This window comes from Pteronotus mesoamericanus, unplaced genomic scaffold, assembly GCF_021234165.1.
Source record: "Pteronotus mesoamericanus isolate MK-2021 breed Mesoamerican mustached bat unplaced genomic scaffold, CSHL_Meso_final contig_61, whole genome shotgun sequence".
Lineage (NCBI taxonomy): Eukaryota > Metazoa > Chordata > Mammalia > Chiroptera > Mormoopidae > Pteronotus > Pteronotus mesoamericanus.
The window spans coordinates 582,798-602,438 of record NW_026555217.1 but is presented as its reverse complement, the minus strand read 5'-3'; the positions used below and the strand labels follow the sequence as shown (position 1 = coordinate 602,438).

Below are 19,641 nucleotides of genomic sequence, written 5' to 3'. Positions count from 1 at the left end.
CGGCTGCAACCAAGACTGCTCTACCCAGCAAGGCTCTCAATTAAAATGGAAGGCAAAATAAGGAATTTCCCAGACAAAAGAAGGCTAAAGGAATATACCTCCACCAAACCAGCACTGCAAAATACATTAAAGGGACTGCTTTAAGATGAAGAAAATGTTTCTATGAATACCCAGTTCCTTTTGGAGTTGCCAATACTTGATAGTATCGATATTTTTAATACTCATCAACCTGATTGTGATAATGATGTTATTTTAATTGTTTCTTTACTATATGTTGAAACTAAACCTGTTTTAGTATATTTATTGTCTATTTATGTTATTTTTTAAAAAGTCTTTAAATTACTTTGTAGTATTCTTTACCCATTTATTGATTAAAGGTTTGTGAATCTTTTTTTCCATAAAAAAATGAAAAACTTAATAACCATGTTTTAGATGTGTTGCAAAGACTTTTCTATTCTATTCCTTGTCCTTTAACTCTTTTTATATGTATATTAATGTATAGTTAAATATTTAATATAGTCATGTTGTTAATATTTACTTTATAGCTTCTTGGTTTGAATATTTTGCTTCAGGTCATGAAAAATATTTTATTTTCTTCTAAGACTCCTTAGATTATACATAGTGATTTTTAACTCACCTGAATATTTCTTATATAATATGTGAAATAGAGCTCTATATTTGTTTTATTTCAAGTAATAATGGTCCATACTTCTTATTTGTTTAGTAAGCCTTATTTTTCCCATTTATTTGAAATATCAACTGAATCATATATCTATTAATTAGATATATATGTTTGTCTCTAGAATGTTCATTATATTTCATTAATGTACTTGATTATTTCTGTGCTGGTGTCATGTTTCTTTAATTGCTGAAAATTTATTATGGTTTTAAATTTTTTAAAGAATTTTATAATTAACTTTGACATTTAAAAAATCAATAAAATCAGTCTACATTTAAGAAAGAAAGAGAGATAGAGCTGCTACTTTTTGTGACAGCATGGACAGAAGTGGAGAATACTAAGCTAAGTGAAGTAATCCAGTTGATGAAAGGCAATTACCATATGATCTCACCTATCAGTGGGTTCTATTCAACAAAAGTAACTAACAAACAAAATAAACCACAGGTACGGAAACATGGAGCAGACTGAAAGTGACCAGAGGGGAGGGAGAAAGAGGGCAATGGTGGAAAGAAGGGGGAGGGACTAGACAAGGAACATGTATCAATGACTGACAGACATCGACAAGAGAATGGTAATTGACTGTGGGAACCGGGGGTCGGGGGGTTGGGTTCATGGCAGTAAAAGGGGAAAAATTGAGACAACTGTAATAGAATTAACATGATTTATATATTAATAATAATAAATAATAAAATAACAGCCTTCCTTTAAAGATAAAAAAAGTAGACAGGATCAAGACATTGATAAATTTGTAGTCAAAATACCAGATATACAAACCACCCTCAGAATCACAACAGCTGTGTGCATGCAAGCCTAAAAGAGTGGAGGGTCAAGGGCATGGAGACTAAGCCTTGTAGTGGTGCCTGAGGTGGGGGACATGAATGAGGTGTTGTTAATTATTGTGCACTGAGTCAGTTTGGGGAAGTGAGAGTTTCTGGATTTGGGTGGTGGAGACCTTTCCACAACAGTGACAATATACTAAACATTGCTGTGTCCATTTACAATTGATTAATTAACCTGGTGAGAATTAGATAACATTTGTTTTTCCACAAGGATCACGCAATAACTAATGGGAGAGGTGCCTCTTGACCCTGCAGGGTTGGAAAAGAGTCAGGATTGCAGAGTCAGGCTGGTATTCAAGGTCACTCTGGGGAGCTTTTCTGTTGGGGGCGGCAAAAAGCCAGAAGTGGATGACAATTCCATGAGTGTTTCTAGGAATATGAAATATGGGATGATGGGGAGACTTGATCAGGAATCTGGGCCATAGGGGCTCATGGGCTAAGAGAAGTGTGTGAAGTGGATGTGTGTGTGTGTGAGAAGCATTCTGAGAGGGTGCAGGGCATAACAAGGACCTGGGTGTATCATCAGGAAGAGTATATGTGAGTGGCATGCCATTAGGTCCAACAGTGCCTACCTCACTGTATTACCAGAATGACAGGGGAGCACACATAACTGTTCATGACACTCAGCATACACAGGAGTGTGCTCAAAAGATTGAGTCCTCCCTTCTCAGGAGGCAATTTGTCCTCCTGAGAACAAATTCAGAGAGGACCTTTCACTTTCTAATATCCCCCAAGCAGATATTCATCATTACTCCCTGCTCTCACCTGGTATGGAAATGAGAAAAATATCGAGGCTTTAAAGGTACAATAACTGAGCACTTAGGTTTTCCTCCACAATAACCTTGGCTCATGCTCATCTCCTAGTCTAATATCCAGGTTGTCAGCTCCCAGAACTCACCGCCTGCCCCGAGGCTCAGATTATAAGTGGATGGTTGATCCCAATCTGACTGTATAACAGGGCAGCAGGTCCTCTCATCCACATACATCTCAGACATCTGTCGTCCCAGAGCGAGAGCCTTTTATTCCTCTGATATAAGAAAAATCCATGTTCCCCATGCTTAATGTGGGCTAGGAACCTGTGAGGTGTCCTGTGTAGCTCACCTGCAGGAAGGGTCTGCTCTGCTATGGAGGAAGTGAGCCTAAAGGAAAAAAATATATCATGTCTAAAACCTCTTTCAGGTCAGAGCCTGCACAAGACCCTCAGAGACAGGTGCTGACCAGAACGGCCCATTCCCTGGTGTTGGACTGTAAAAGAGGATGCACTTGTACTGCCAACAGCAGAAACAGTGGCTTTCTTCAGGTGAAGGGAAAGTAGGTTCTTCATGTAGTTATTATTTTACATCTCAATTTATATCAAATATAATTTTATACAAAATAATGATTATCCTATATATCAACAAAGAATCAACTTCATGTGTTGTTTTGTTGGTTTTTTTTTTTTTTGGACATGAGAATATTTGGGGGCAAATTCTTCATCAGTTTTAATATCCATTTGAATATTTCATGAGATTAAAAGTGTGTGATCCCTCATGTCATCCTACTTTACTTGTAATAGTGTAAAGAAGTGTTGTCCATTGATATAATTCAAAATCATCTCATAATCCAGTCACTCTCCCTTCACTGGCCCTCTCCATCAAGTCTAAGTAGAAAGGTGCTCCAGACCCAGAAGCACATTGGGAAGTGATGTAATCCCCTCCTATTTTATGAGAGCAGTCAGTATCACATGCAAATTTATTTCCCAGTTCTAGGTTAAATCCTCCCCTGGACTGTGGGGGCCAACAGCTCTCTCCTCACAAGGGGCTGACATCTCAAGAAAGGCAGCATTCTGCTCCCGAATAAGATGAGACTGCTGGGTATCCTCCTGTGCCTGATGATAGCCCCCCAGGGTGAGTGCATCAGATATCAGACATGAGTCTAAAGGTTGGTGGTGCCTGCACATGACTAACAGAAACTCATGCTCCTTGTCCCCAGGTGTTCTGTCAGATGTGAAGCTGCAGGAGTCAGGCCCTGGGTTGGTGAAGCCCTCGCAGACCCTCTCCCTCACCTGTGCTGTCTCTGGTTACTCCATCACAACCAGTGGTTATTGCTGGGACTGGATCCGCCAGCCACTAGGGAAGCGGCTGGAGTGGATTGGGGTAATATGTTATGATGGAAGCACAGCCTATAGCCCGACCTTTAAGAGCCGCACCTCCATCTCGAGAGACACGTCCAAAAACCAGTTCTCCCTGCAGCTGAGCTCCATGACCACGGAGGACACAGCTGTATATTACTGTGCAAGAGACACAGTGAGGGGAAGTCAGGGTGAGCTCTGACACAAACCTCCCTGTGGGGAACAGGAAGAATGTGCTGTAGGGAGTGCTCAGGACACCAGGGAGCTCTCAAGACATCAGGCAGTACAGAGGAAAACAGCACTGACACTGGGTAACATTATCTGACAGCCCAGCACCATTTTTCTAATCCCTGCTTCCTACATTATCCTCTGCGAGTGCTCCTTGGGAGACACCTGTTCAATTACACCCAAGGGTTGACTCTCAGGACTCTGGGCTGTGAGCTCTGATGATGCAGAATTGCATTCCTAGGGCAGTGAGACACCCCTACCAGTCAGGGAAGAATGAGGTAACTTTTTGTGTGAGAGAGTCCTGGTATGGAGTCCCCTCCCAGAACAAACCAAGGCCTTTTCACCATGGACTTTCTAAACTACCAGGTTCTGGGAGAACAGGAAAGCACGAATTTGGGCACTCTCTTGTCTTTACATCAATTGCATTTACTCATGTTCTGTCCGCAAAATTGGTCATTCAGCTTTCATCTTAGTGGAAATCATACCCATGTACTAGGAACTGAGTAGAAGGCTGTCCTGGAGTCATTGCCATTAAATAGTTTGTGAGTGTGTGTTAGTGTGTGATTTTTTGAACAGTAGAAGTGCACTGCCATTAGGGTCACATGCAGGGATATTCACAGGGGGCCTGCAAGCAGAAAAAACTGAAAACATCACATCTCCCACACTCTCGAGATATTCTGAGCTCAGGGGTGTCACCTGAGTCAGTGCACCTGGCAGGTCCTGGGAAGGGGCTCTCTGGAGGCTTCACAGTGCCATTTTTAGGGCCCCTCACTGAATCACTGAGCATTAGAATGGTCTAATATCTGTATCCTGAGATGTTTAAAGCACAGTGTTCCAGAGGGAGCATCTCAAACTCAAAATGAAACCTTAAATTCTAGACTAGAGATGAAGAGAGGTTTATGCTCTGTGAGCACAGAAAGGACCCTGCCCTGCAGGGCATGGGCTGGGCAGCAGGGGGCACACACAACCCTTGATCTCAAGGATGCTGTCCCAGTACCAGATGGAATGGGGGAGGGGCTTGATTTCACCCTCTTGGGGCCTGGGTCCTCTGCTTTGCACAAAAAACATCTCAAATAAGGTTTAGGCATGAGGTGACTCAAAATACCCTATTCTATCAGAGCTATGACCTTACTCAATAAAACAAGAGAAGCACAGTCAATGAGAGTAATTCTAGTTTTCTTGTATATGATATGACCTTTATAATACTGACGTATGCTCCCTCTCTTTCGACTACTGCTGAAGGTTTTATCATAAGTAGGTTGTGTACTTTATCAAATTTATTTCAGTACCCATTCATATGATCATATTAGCAATGCCTTTCATTTTCATGTGGTGTATTACATTTATTGATTTGCAGCTTTTATAGCATCCGTGCATCCCTGGGATGAATGGCACTTGGTCATGCTGTATGATATTTTCAATGTTTTGCTGGATCCAGTTACCAATATTTTGTTAAGGTTTTTGAGCATCTAATTTCATCAGTGATACTGGCCTATAGTTTTCTCTCTGTGTTGTCTCTTAACCTCCTTCTGTAATGAGGGCAATACTGGCTTCGTAAAAAGACTTTCGTAGTCTCCTTTTTTTTTTCTTTTTTTGAATTTTTTGGAATAGGTTGAAACCAAAAATAGTTAGCTCTTCCGTAAATGTTTGATAAAACTCACCTCTGAAGGTGCTCAGTCCAGGGCTTTTGTGTGCTGGGAGTTTTTTTTATCGCTGCTTCAATTTCATTAGTTATTATTGGTCTCTTCTTGATTTCTGTGTCTTCTTGATTCAGTTCTGGAAGATTATATGTTTCCAAAAATATGTATATGTTGCCCAGGATGTCACACTTCTTGGCATAGTTATTTGTACAATTCTTTGTATTCCTGCACTATCAGTTGCAACTTTTCTTTTATTTTGGATTTAATAATGGATTTTATTTATTTGGGTCCTCTCTCTCTTATTCTTCATGAGCTTGGTTAAAGGCTTCTTGGCTTTTACCTTTTCAAAGAAACAGTACCTGGATTTATTGATCTTTTGAATTTTTCTTTTAGCTTCTATATCATTTATTACTGCTCTGATCTTGATTATTTCCTTCCTTCTATTCACTATAGACTTTACTGTTTTTATTCCTCCAATTCTTGTAGATGTTGGGTTATGTCATTTATTTAAAATATTTCTATCTTTTTAGGTTGGCATGCATAACTATTTTTTATATTTTTAAATCATATCTATTCTATTACACTTGCCTCGATTTTTCTCCTTTGCTTTCATCAGCCCATCTCACCCAGCCCTCCTCTTCCACAGGCAATTTCCATTCATTTGCCCATGCCCATGGGTCATTCATACATGTTCTTTGTTTAGTTTCTTCTCCTTATTTCCAACACTGTCTTCCTTCTCTATTCCCTCTGGTCACTTTCAGTCTGCTCCGTGTCTCCTTGCCTGTGATTTATTTTGTTCATTAGTTTATTTTGTCAAATAGATTCCGATAATAGGTGACATCATATGATATTTGTCTTTCACCAACTGGCTTATTTCACTTAGCATAATATTCTCTAGTTCCACCCATGATGTTGCAAAAGGTAGGAGTTCTTTCTGTCTTTCTTTATTTTATAAGTGTAGATTGATTTTATTTATTTATATTTTAAATGTCAAAATACATTATAAAATATTTTTTAAAAATAACTCCAATATAAAGTCTCAGCAATTAAAACAACGTGACACTGACAGAGAAATAATCAAGTAGATCAATGAAATTAAAAGAGCATTCTAGGAAAAAAATGTTTATATCTGTTAAACAACATAATGTATGATTAAATTAATATTTCAAGTCAATTCAGAGAATAAGGCTTATTCCAAAAATAAAGTTAATGAACCAATATTACTTGAAATAAAACAAATGTAGAACCCTATTTCACATACTACGCAAAAATATATTCTGGTGAGTTAAAAATCAATATGTAAAACCCAGTGAGTTTTGAAGAAAATATGAAATAATCGTTTTATTACCCTGAGGTCACATATTCAAACCCAGACGCTATAAAGTAAAATATTGTTTATATGACTATATTAAACATTTAAGACTAGATCATAATATACATATAAAATTTAAAGGACAGGAAACAGAATAGGAAAGTATTTGCAAAACATCTAGAAGTGGGTTAATATATTTTAATTTTGGGGGAAAAATTTCTACAAAAATTCCAAAATTTGATCAAGAATATCAAAAATTCGAAGTGGAGATGATGGCGGAGGAGAGAAAGGGAGTCACGCTGGCCTCCTCCAAAGACCAAACTAAAATTGAAACTAAATAGTGGAGTAATGACCTAACAATGGAACAATAGTGGGAGAGGAGCCTTGGAGCTGCAGACAGTGGATTCAACTCTTACACATCCTAACGGGTGAGAAGTGCAGTGGAGGCTCGAGAGGGTAGGCTGGGTGCCCACGGGCACTAGCACCAGAGGGACATTGAAATGGCCAGTTAGCTCCCCCCGAGAAGAACGGGGTCTGAATCATAAACAGGGACCCCTAAACTACAGCAGCTAAAACCAAGAATATACAGACAAATGCAACCCCAAAAAAGCTTAGGGGTGCTCTCTGCCAGAGACAGGTGGCTGGGGATGCAAATAGACATTTAAAGGACCAATGCAAAAATTGCAGTGGCAGCCACCCTCCTTGATCTCTGGGTAGAGGTGGCAGTAGGGTGGGATGGTGCCTGGAAAAAGACTGGTGAGGAAAACTTTGTGAAGAAAATTGACAGGGCAGCCGGTGTAGCCCTGGTGATAACGCACTTCCCACTCTGCAGCTCCCATCTCGCTCAGGCATAAGGGAATCAATTAACCTGCGTTTTGTGTACTCCAAACACAGCTTGTGCATGTGAGTCGGGGGACTGAGTGCAGACTGGCTGGGACAGCCTTGAGGAGAGCCTGGAGACGGAGGCGTTCGGGAAAGAATTGGAGGAGGAACTGGGGAGTCCCAACTCCTTCTCCTTGCCTTAGTCTCTATTGTGCGGGAAGAGGCCACACCCCCCAAAAGCCAAAAGCTGAAAAGCACATATAGACATCCCCAAAACACCCAGTGCAGGCACGCACGCTTGTGCCGAGTTACTGGTGAGGGTTGGCGAGCTTATGTGAACCGCTCGGGCTGGTGAATGCTTGCAGCAGCCAGCAAGGCCTCCCACAGATAAACACCAATAAGGCCTGCGAGGGAGTGCACAGAGCGGCAAGGGCAGGCGTAAATTGACCCGCCCACCCGTGATTGCGCAGTAGCCCACAAAATTAGTAGATACCCGGCCGAAGGGGTCACAGAGCTGCCCAGAGTCCCTGGAGGAGACCCCAGAGACAGGATTAACCAAAGAGTCCTGGAGCTGACTTTCTCCCATTTCCATAATCCTCATTTGGCGAGGGCAAACAACGGACCCAAAGAGACAAAAGCGGGGAAAACACACAATAGAATACCCTAAACTGACCAGTGCCAGGGAGCTCGGCGACCAGGGGGACCAGATGAGTATGTGAGGTCACGAATAAACCCTCTGGCCTGGGGCAAGCACATGTGAGCCCAGGCAGGCAGGGGATCCAGCCGCACTGGGAGTGCGCTCAAGGAACCTAAGTGAGAGTGCAGAGATATCCCCCAAAATAGCGCAGCCCTGACCAAAGTGGTCACAGAGCTTCCCCAAGCAGGAGTAAGACAGAGGCAGTAGACTCCTGGAAGGCTCAAACAACCCAGGGTCATATAGGGTCAACAACTGACATCATCAGAGGCAGGCCCATAAAGAAAAGTAAAGGACAAAAATACTTCACAGACTCTCACAAAAATGGGAAGAAAAAGAAGTCCCCCCCCCCAAATGAGTGGAAAAGGGGACACCCCACCGAGAGAGCTAAATGAAATATAGGCAAATACCATATAATCTCACCTATAAGCGGAACCTAACCAACAATACAAAGATGCAAGGAAAATATGACCACCAACACTGAAAGGAAAAGAAACCAACAGAGAAAAGAGGGAAGGAGGGAGGGGCAGGCAGGGGAAAGGGAAGAGAAGGGGAAAGTCAAGGAACATATAGCAAGAACTCATGGACAAAATGAAAGGGGAAGCGCTGAGGGAGGGAAGGAGGGAGAGGGCAAGGGAAAGCGGTGGGGGGGAGGCAGACACAAATGCATTTAAAAATAAATAAAGAAAGAAAAAAAGAAATATATGCAAAGGAACTATCAGATACTGAATTCAAAACAGTGGTTCTAAGGAAGCTCAATGAGCTTAGCCAGCTCAAAGATAACTATGAGAAACTGCAGAGAAAAATATCAGGATCTTACAATAAACTATATCAGCCTGGAAAAGGACATAGAAACTATCAAGAAGACACAAGAAGATATGAGGAAAACCAATTCTGAATTGAAGAACACAGTAGATGGAATCCAAAGCAGGCTGGATGAAGCTGAGGATTGAATCAGTGAGATGGAGGATAAGGTAGAAAGAAGCTGCCAGAAAAAAACAAGAAATACAAAATAGACACAAAAAGAATGAAGAGGCATTTAGGGAAATGCAGGACAACCTGAAACGCGATAATATCCATATATTAGGGATACCAGAAGGAGAAGAAGAGGAGCAAGGGATAGAGAACCTCCTCGAAAAAGTAATAATGGAAAATTCCCCTAATTTGGGGAGAGAAAGGCTCTCGTGGATCCAAGAGGCACAGAGGGCCACACTCAGGAGGGACTCAAAGAGATCCACTCCAAGACACATCATCATTAAAATGGCATATGTCAAAGACAAAGAGAGAATCCTCAAGGCAGCAAGAGAGAAGGAGAAAGTAACATACAAGGGGGCCCCGATACGCCTAGGAGCTGGCTTCTCAACAGAAACACTACAAGCCAGAAGGGAATGGCAACAAATATTCCAAGTCATGAAAAGCAAGGACCTACAGTCAAGGTTGCTCTACCCAGCTAGGCTCTCCATTAAAATAGAAGGGGAAATACAGAGTTTCCCAGACAAGAAAAGGCTAAAAGAATACATCTCTTCCAAACCAGCACTCCAAGGTATGCTAAGGGGACTGGTTTAAGCAGATGAAGGAAAAGAATGAGAGAGAGAGGAACACAGGTACAAAGAGAAAAGATGAGTAAGTTTCTATCAGTAATATCCCTCAACGTGAGTGGACTAAATGCCTCAGTCTAAAGACACAGGGTAGCTGAATGGATAAGAACACATGACCCACACATATGCTGCCTACACGAGACCCACCTCAGAGCAAAATACATACACAGATTGAAAGTAAATGGATTAGAAAAAAATATTCAAAAAAATGGACAAGAGAAAAAGGCCAGGGTTGCCATTCTTGTATTACACAAAGTAGATTTTAAAATTAAGGTAGTTTTCAAAACAAAAGAGACCCAGAGGGACACTTTATAATACTTAAAAGAAGAATCCATTAAGAAGACATAAACACTGTAAACTTATATGCTCTCAATATAGGAGCCCCCAAGTTTATAAGGAAATTGATGGACGACTTCAGAAAAGATATAGACAGCAACACACTGATAGTAGGGGATTTCAACACACCACTATCAAAAATGGACAGATCTTCCAAACAGAACATTAATAAACATATTTTGGCGCTGAATGACACACTGAGTCAAAGAGATTTAACTGACATATATAGAACCTTACATCCCAAACAAGAAAAAATACACATTCTTTTCAAATGCCCATGGCAGTTTTTCAAAGATAGACCACATGATAGGACACAAAGCAAACCTCAGCAAATTCAGGAAAACTGAAATAATACCAAACTTCTTCTTGGACTACAGGGAATTGAAACTGGAAATCAACCTCAAAGAGAAACTTCAAAAACTTGCAAACTCATGGAGACTGAACATTAGACTATTAAACAATGAATGGGTCAATAATGAGATAAGAGAAGAAATCAAAAAATTTCTGGAAACAAATGAAAATGAACAGACAACAGTCCAAAACCTATGGGACACGGCAAAGGAAGTCCTGAGAGGGAAGTTTATAGCAATACAGGCTTACCTAAAAAAGATAGAAACATTTCAAATAAAAGACCTAACACTACAACTTCAAGAACTGGAGAAAAAACAACAAATAAATCCCAGAGCAAGTAGAAGGAAGGGAATAGTCAAGATTAGAGCAGAACTGAATGACATAGAGATGAAAAGAACAATTCAGAGAATCAACCAATCCAGAAGTTGGTTCTTTGAAAAGATAAATAAAATTGATAAGCCTTTAAGCAGACTCATCAAGAAAAAAAGGGAGAGGACCCAAATTAATAATATCAGAAATGAAAGAGGAGAAATAACAACTGATATCACAGAAATACAAAGGATCATCAGAAACTACTATGAACAATTATATGCCAAGAAATTGGAACATCTAGATGAAATGGATCAATTTTTAGAAAAGTATAATCTTCCAACACTGAAGGAGGAAGAAAGAGAAAGCTTGAGCAGAGCGGTAACAGCTCAGCTCGGGAATATGAAGCAGTCATCAAGAAACTCCCAGCACACAAAAGCCCAAGGTCGGATGGTTTCACAGGGGAATTTTACAAAACAATTAAGGAAGAGCTAACCCCTGTCCTTCTCAGACTATTCCAAAAAATCCAAGAGGAGGGAAGACTCCCAGAGTCTTTCTATGAGACCAGCATCACCCTGATCTCAAAACCACATAAAGACCCTACAAAGAAAGAAAACTAGAGGCTAATTTCGCTGATGAACATAGATGCTAAAATCCTCAACAAAATATTGGCAAACCGCATCCAGTAATATATTAAAAAGATTATCCACCACGATCAAGTGGGGTTCATCCCAGGCTTGCAGAGATGGTTCAATATATGCAAATCAGTAAACGTGGTACATCACATAAATAAAAGAAAAGACAAAAACCACATGATCATCTCGATAGATGCAGAGAAAGCATTTGATAAGGTACAGCACCCATTTATGATCAAAACACTCAGCAAAATGGGAAGCAATGGGGCATTCCTCAATGTAATAAAGGCCATATATGAAAAACTAGAGCCAACATCATACTCAACGTGCAAAAAATGAAAGCTTTCTCAGTAAGATCGGGGACACGCCAAGGATGCCTGCTCTCAACTTCTTATTGGAAGTCCTAGCCAAAGTGGTTAGACAAGAGAAAGAAATAAAAGGCATCCAAATAAGAAAGGAGGAAGTAAAGCTATCATTGTTTGCAGATGACATGCTAGTGTACATAAAGAACCCTGTAGACTCTACCAAAAAACTCCTCAACCTAATAAGTGAATTTGGCAAAACAGCAGGATACAAAGTCAACATTCAGAAATCAAAGGTGTTTTTGTACACCAGCAATGCAATAGAAGAAGAAATCAGAAAAAAAAAATACCATTTGATATAGCAAGAAGAAAAATAAAGTACCTAGGCATAAATTTAAACAAAGACGTAAAGACCTGTACGCAGAAAACTATACAACATTGAAAAAAGAAATTAAGGAAGACACAAATAAATGGAAGCATATACCGTGCTCATGGATTGGAAGAAATAATATCATCAAAATGTCCATACTACCCAAAGCAAGTTATAAATTCAACATAATCCTTATTAAGATACCAATGGCATATTTCACAGAAATTTATATGGAACCATAAACAACCCCGAATAGCCTCAGCAATTTTGAGAAAGAAAAACAAAGTAGGAGGGATCACAACACTAGACATCTAACTCTACACAAAACCAATATACTCAAAAGAATCTGGTACAGGCATAAGAACAGACCCAGAGACCAGTGGAACAGAATAGAAAGCCCAGAAATAAGCCCATGTCTATATGGGCATCTAATATTTGACAAAAGGGGCAGAATCATAAAATGGAGCAATAATATCCTCTTCAAGAAATGGTTTTGGGAGAGCTGGATGGCTACATGCAAAAAAATTGAAATTGGATCATCAGCTGACACCATGCACAAAAATAAACGTAAGATGGATAAAAGACTTAAACGTAAGATGGATAAAAGACTTAAATGTAAGTCGGAACACTATAAAAGTCCTAGAGGAGAACATTGGCAGGAAACTCTCAGATATCCCATGCAGCAATTTTTTCACTGATATGTCTCCTAAAGCAAGGGACATAAAGGAAATAATAAACAAGTGGGACCTCATCAAAATAAGAAGCTTCTGCACGACAAAAGAAAACATCAGCAAAATGAAAATGGAGCCAACTCTATGGGAAAATATATTCGCTAATGATACATCAGATAGAGGTTTGATCTCCAAGATATATAAAGAACTCTCTTGACTCCACTCCAAGAAGACAAACACTCCAATCAGAAAATGGGCAAAGGACCTGGGCATACGCTTTTCCAAGGAGGAGACACAGAGGGCCCAGAGGCATTGGAAAGGATGCTCAGCATCACTAGCCATCAGAGAAATGCAGATCAAAACCACCATGAGGTACCACCTCACACCAGTCAGAGTGGCCATCAGAAACAGATCCACAAACAACAGGTGCTGGTGAGGCTGTGGAGAAAAGGGAACCCTAGTCCACTGTTGATGGGAATGCAGACTGGTGCAGCCAATGTGGAAAGCAGTGTGGCATTTCCTCAAAAAGCTGAAAATGGAACTGCCTTTTGATCCAGTGATTCCCCTGCTGGGACTATACCCTAAGAACTCCAAAATGTTAATTCAAAAGAACCTATGCACCCCAATGTTCATAGCAGCACAATTTACAATAGCCAAATGTTGGAAGCAACCTAAATGCCCATGAGTAGATGATTGGATACAAAAGTTATGGTACATATACACAATGGAATACTACACAGCAAAAAGAAAAATAGAACTACTAAACTTCGCGACAGCATGGATGGAACTCGAGAACATTATGCTAAGCAAAATAAGCCAGGGGGCGAAAGACAAATACCATATTATCACATCTGCAAGTGAAACCTAACCAACAATACAAAGATGCAAGGAAAATAAGACCAGCAACACTGAAAGGAAAAGAAACCAACAGAGACAAGAGGGAAGGAGCGAGGGAGGACAGGGGGAAAAGGAAGGGAAGGGGAAAGTCAAGGGACACGTAGCAAGGACTCATGGCAAAAACCAAAGGGGAAGATTTGAGGAAAGGAGGGAGGAAAGGAGGGAGGGGGCAAGGGATAGTGGTGGGGGATAGGCAGAGACAAATGTATTTGAAAAAATGAATTAAAATTAAATTTAAAAAAAATATCAAGAAGTCATGTAAAGCTTTCTATAAGTAAGAGAAATAGCCAAAGAATATACAAAATCATGTTTAGTTTCAACAAATAGTAAAGGAAAAAATAAAATAGCGTATTGTTTTGACAATCAGATTAATATGTATTAATAATATTTGTAAATCAACTATTGGTATCTGTGAAAGGACCTGGGTATCCCTAGACTCCTTCTTTCTTTCTAAAGTGGCCCCTTTAGTATATTTTATGACTCTTGTTTGGTGGAGATATATTCTTTTAACCTTTCTTTGTCAAAGAAACCTCTTATTTCACCTTCAATTTTAATTGAGAGCCTTGTTGGGTGGAGCATTCTTGGTTGCAGACCTTTGCTTTTCGTGACTTGGAAAACTTTTTGCCATTCCCTTCTGGCTTGTAGTGTTTCTGTTGAAAACTCAGCTTCTAGTCATACTGAGGCTCCCTTGTATGTTTCTACCAGTTTCTCACTTTCTGTATTTTGGGTTCTTTCTTTGTCTTTGATATTTGCCACTTTAATGATGATGTGTGTTGGAGTGGACCTCATTGGGTTCCTCTTGAATGGGACTCTCTGTGCTTCCTGGACTTGTGTGACTTTTTCTCTCCTCCAATTAAGGACGTTTTCCATCATTACTCTTTCAAAGAGGTGTTCTAGCCTTTGCTCCTCTTCTTCTCCTTTTGGTTCCTATTACATGAATATTATTATGTTCTAGGTTGTCCTTCGTTTCCCTATACACCTATTCATTCCTTTTGGGTCTTTTTTTTTTTTCCATTTTCTTGCTTTTTCTGGTAACTTCCTTCTACCTTATCTTCCGGCTTGCTGATTCAATTCTCTGTTTCATCTAGTTTGCTTTTGATTCCTTCTGCTGTATTCTTCAATACAGAAATTGTATTCTTCATTTCCTCTTGTCTCTAATTGATAGTTTTTATGCCCATTGTTGTTTGGAACTCAATATCTTATAGTTGCATCTATTTCATTGAGTTCTCTTTCCACTGTCTCCTTTTTTCACATTGGCCGGGGGCTTTATCTTTTCCTTCCCATTATTTGGAAGCTCTTCTCTTTTGCTTCAGCTTCTTAAATTGATCTGTCTTGTTTTTCTAACTTTGCGGTGTGAACTTCTATTTTAGGAGACTGCCCTTTTTATCTTTTTGGATCTTCCTCTTATTGACCTTTTGTGTTCTTAGGCATTCTGCTTGAGACTATTCAGAATCCACTGCCTGTGCCTGTCTCCTTCAGCTGTTAATCTAGTCATTCTGCACTCAACAGACTGGTTTAATGACAGTACAGGTGTGACCAAGGATGTCCTGAGGGCAGGGCTATTGAGTCCTCTCTTGCTGCTGATAATCAGAAGAGTGGTCTCTGCCTGAACAAGGTGGACAGTGCCATCTGGGGTATGAGTCAGCACTGGGATCCCAGTGTCGACTCTTCTAGTTCTCCCCCAAAAGTCTTCCTACCCAGTGTTTCCCCAAGCTTCTCCTGCCCAATCCTCCACCCTTCCACCTCTGCCAAAGCCCAGTATAAGTGGCTGCAAATACAAATATATGAGTTGGCCCTTTAAATGGATTTTTGTCTCTTTACCCGCCTGTTTCTGGCAGAGAGCAACCCTGCCATGTTTCTCAAATGGCATTTATCTCTGTACATTTTTGGTACTGGTGGTGTAGGCTTGAGAAGTCTGCTCATGTTTTAGACCCCACTCTCCTCAGGGGGATCCAAGTGTCTGTTTCAATATCTGTCTGGTGCTGCTACCTGTGGGCACCCCACCCACCTTCTTAAATCTCTACCAACTCCTTACCATTTAGGCTGTCAAATGCCGATTCCTCCGTTTGTCCAAAGTTATATGGCTCCTCTCTCACTGTCTTTTTGTTGTTTGGTCCAGGTAATTTATATGAAATTTAACTTCAGCTTGGTACTAGGAGGGGATCAGTGTGACTTCCACTCACTCCTCCACCGTATCGATCTTATTCAGCCTGCATTGCAATTATTTCCCCCTCAGGACTGCCTTCGTTGTGCTCCATAGGTGTTGGACTGTTGTAAGTTCATTTTGATTCATTCCCAGAACTTTTGAGATTTCTTCCTTAATCTCATTGTTAACCATTTCATTATTTAATTGCATGTTATTCAAACTCTGCATATTTGAAAGTGTTTGAGTTCCCTTTCCTTAAAAGTTTATTAAATTTATTTTTAAGAGTGGGGAAGGGAAGGAGGAAAACAATGAGACAAACATCAATGTGTGGTTGCCTCTGGAGCACTCCATACTGGGTACCTGGACTTCAACCCAGGCATATGCCCTCCCTGTGAATTGAACTGGTGACCCTTTGGTTCACAGGCCAGCACTCAATCCACTAAGGCACACCAGCGGGACTTGAATTTTCTACTTGAGTTTTGTTTCCAATTTCAAGGCATTTTTATGTGATAAAGTACTTGATGCAATTTCAATTTTCTTGAAATTGTTGAGTCTTGTGTGCCCTACCATGTCCTCTACCTCTGAAACCGTTCCATGTGCATTTGAAAAGAATGTATGTTTTGTGTTTGGGGGCTGGAAATTGTTGTATGTATCAATTAAGTTAATCTGTTCAAAAGTGTTGTTCAATGCTACAATATTTTTGTTATTATTTTGCTTGGAAGATCTATCTATTGGTGACAACAGGGTGTTAATATCCACTACTGTAAGTGCATTGTTGTCAATTATCTTTCTTGATGTCCATGATTTTTCTTAGATACTTGGCTGCTCCTATGTTGGGTGTATATATGTTGGGTGGATATACATTTGTGGGTTATATCTTCTTGTTGGATTATTCCCATAAGTTTTATATTGCGTCCTTCATACCTCTTATTATAGTTTTTGTTTTGAAATTTATTTTGCCTGATATAAATATTGCTACCCTGTTTTTATTTAATGTGTATTCCCTTGGAATATTTTTTTTTCCATGCCTTCACTTACATCTTGTGAAAATCTTTGGTCTGAAATGAGTCTTTTGTAGACCATATATGTCGGTCCTGTTTTGTTATCTATTCAGCTACCTATGTTTTATGACTTGAGCACTTAGCCCAAGGGTTACAATCTTTTGTTTTTCATTACTTGGAATATTTCTTGACATTTTCTTCCAGTTTTTAGTGATTCAGTTGAGTAATCAGCTGATAGCCTGATTGGAGCACTCACGTTACTAGATGATTCTTCCTTATTACCTTGATGATTCTTTCTTTGTCTTTATATTTAGGCATTTTAATTATAACATGAATTTGAGTCAGGCTCTTTGTTTTTGTTTTTTGTTTTTTGTTTTTGTTTGTTTTTTTGTTTTCTTGATTGGGACTCTCTATGCTTACTTCACTTTTCTTACTTTTTATCTTCTCCAGTTAGGGAAATTTTCTGTCAGTGTTTTCAAACATGTTTTCTATCCATTGTTTTTCTTCTTCTTGTTCTTCTCCTTCTAGTATTTCTAATATACAGACATTATTATATTTCATGTTATGCAGCAGTTCTCTTAACCTTCTTTTTTTCTCTTTAAATCTTTTTTTTTTCATTTTATTGCTCTGTGTGGTAATTTTTTACTACCATGTTTTCCAGCTCGCTGATTTTATCATTTGTTTTCTGTGGCCAGCTTTTAAATTATTTTATTCTGTTGTTCATTTCAGAAGTTTTAGTCTTCATTTCCTTCTGGCTCTCATTGATAGTTCCCTTTTTTATCTTAGGGTAGTTCATAGCAAGTTCTTTGTAGATTTCCTGGAATCCTTGTGGTTTCCACTGAGCTCACTGAGCATCCTTATAACATTATTTTGAACTCAATGTCTAATAGTTTGTCTCTATAATATTTAGCACTGCTTCTGGGGATTCCTTCTTTTCTTTCAATTATATGTTTTTTTTTTTTCATTTTCTCCTCATTTTAGATTATTCTTCTTGTTTGTTTCTGCATATTGGATTGATTTACTTTGACTCCTTCTCTTTGTGGTGTGACTTTCTGTGGTAGGAGACCTGTGTGATTCAGCGACGCAGTCTCCTTCATCCTGAACTTGATACTCTTGGCATATTCTTTACATAATTTCCATAGGGTCTCTGATTGTAATTGGGTTTTGGTTGTTGTTGGGTCATTCTTTTGTAGGTACTTTTCTCCAACTGGATTACTGAGTAGAAATTCACCCACCATGTTGTCTATGCTGCTCTATATGTGCGTTTTCTCTTTTTGTATTCTAAACTGGTGATGTTAGATGGTGTCCCTGTCTGATCATAGGAAGTCTGTCTGTGCTAGTCTACCAGTGATCTTCAGTCTGTGACTCTCTCCTTCACTTGTTAATTTAGTCTATCTGTAATTAGCAGTCAGGCTTAAACACCAAAAGGTTAGCAGTTGTAATGCCTGCAAGTGGGGCTATTGATTTTCACACTGATATCATTTAGAATGAACTGACTTGCCTGAAGAAGATGGTCCATGCAGTATGTGGGATGTCTGAGCACAGAAATCCTGGTGGTTGCTCCCTCAATTCTCTCCCTAAAGTCACTGACCCCAGACTTTTCTCCAGCATGTCATGTCCACTCTGTCCCTCCATTTGCAAGTACAGGACAAGTGGCTGCAAACAAAAGTTATGTGATGGTCTTTGAAAAGGCTCTATGTGATTCCAGCTGATTCTCTGGCAGAGAGAAACCATGTTGCTCTTCACAGCTGGGTTTTTTATCTGTTCATTCGTGGCCCTGGTGCTGTAGGCTGGGGAGCTGAGCTTGGAATTTAGACCTCAAATTTCTCAGTGGAATAGCTGACCACTCCATTTCCTTCTGGCATCTCTACTGCCACTCGTGGGAGCCCAACAATTCCTCGGGTCTCCTCCATACTCTGTACCAGTCATGTGGTGGTGATGCAATTTCTTTCATCTCTCTGTGGTGATTTCTTTACAACTTACTTGTAATTCCACGTTGGTCCCAGGAGAAGGTTAGTGTAGCTTCTGCTACTCCTCTGCTATCTTGAATCTTCTAATTAAACCTTTTAATATTGGAGTGAAAGATGCATGAGAATTTAAAATTTTCCACTATTTATCTAGTATATCATTTTTTCTGTTCAATTCTAGACAGATGTATTGTTCCAGGTGCCACTGCAGGAGTCTGGATCAGAGATGGTGACACCCTCACAGACCCTTCCTCTCCTGTCTCTGGATTCTTATTTACAAGGTTTCATGTGGATTGGACCTGCCTGGCTCCAGAGAAGTGCCTGTGGTGTTTCATTGCTATTTAGAATAATGGAACACGGGCTCTAATCCAAAACTGAAATCCATAATCTAACCCAGTACATCACCAGGGAGACCTCAATGAGCCAAGTTTTATTAATAATGAGCTTCCTGAGAGACAAGGACATGGCCTCTTTGTATTGCTGTGTGAAAGACACAATGAGGGGAAGAGGGCATCAGCCCAGACACAAAATATTAATTTTGAAGATTTTCAAATTCTGGGGCCTCTTTCCCTTCTCCTCCTCACAGTAACCACTGAAATTTCAGCTGAGAACTTCCCAGCCCAGCTGTTTGCTGGACTTAATAGAAGAAGGGTCAGAATGTCTGAGGGTCTCAGAGAGATAAACAGGGGCTCCATGACCTTCACAGTCCTCTCCTAGGACATTTTTTGAATGGC

At 39.9% G+C, this 19,641-nt stretch overlaps 1 gene segment (V, D, J or C); it reads left to right on the top strand.

Moving 5' to 3' along the window:
- The first annotated feature begins 3,311 nt into the window (after positions 1–3,311).
- LOC129076586 (Ig heavy chain V region 1B43-like) lies at positions 3,312–3,830 on the top strand. The segment is given in 2 exon segments: positions 3,312–3,404; positions 3,490–3,830. Coding segments are annotated over 2 exon segments (387 nt in total).
- Positions 3,831–19,641: the final 15,811 nt, after the last annotated feature.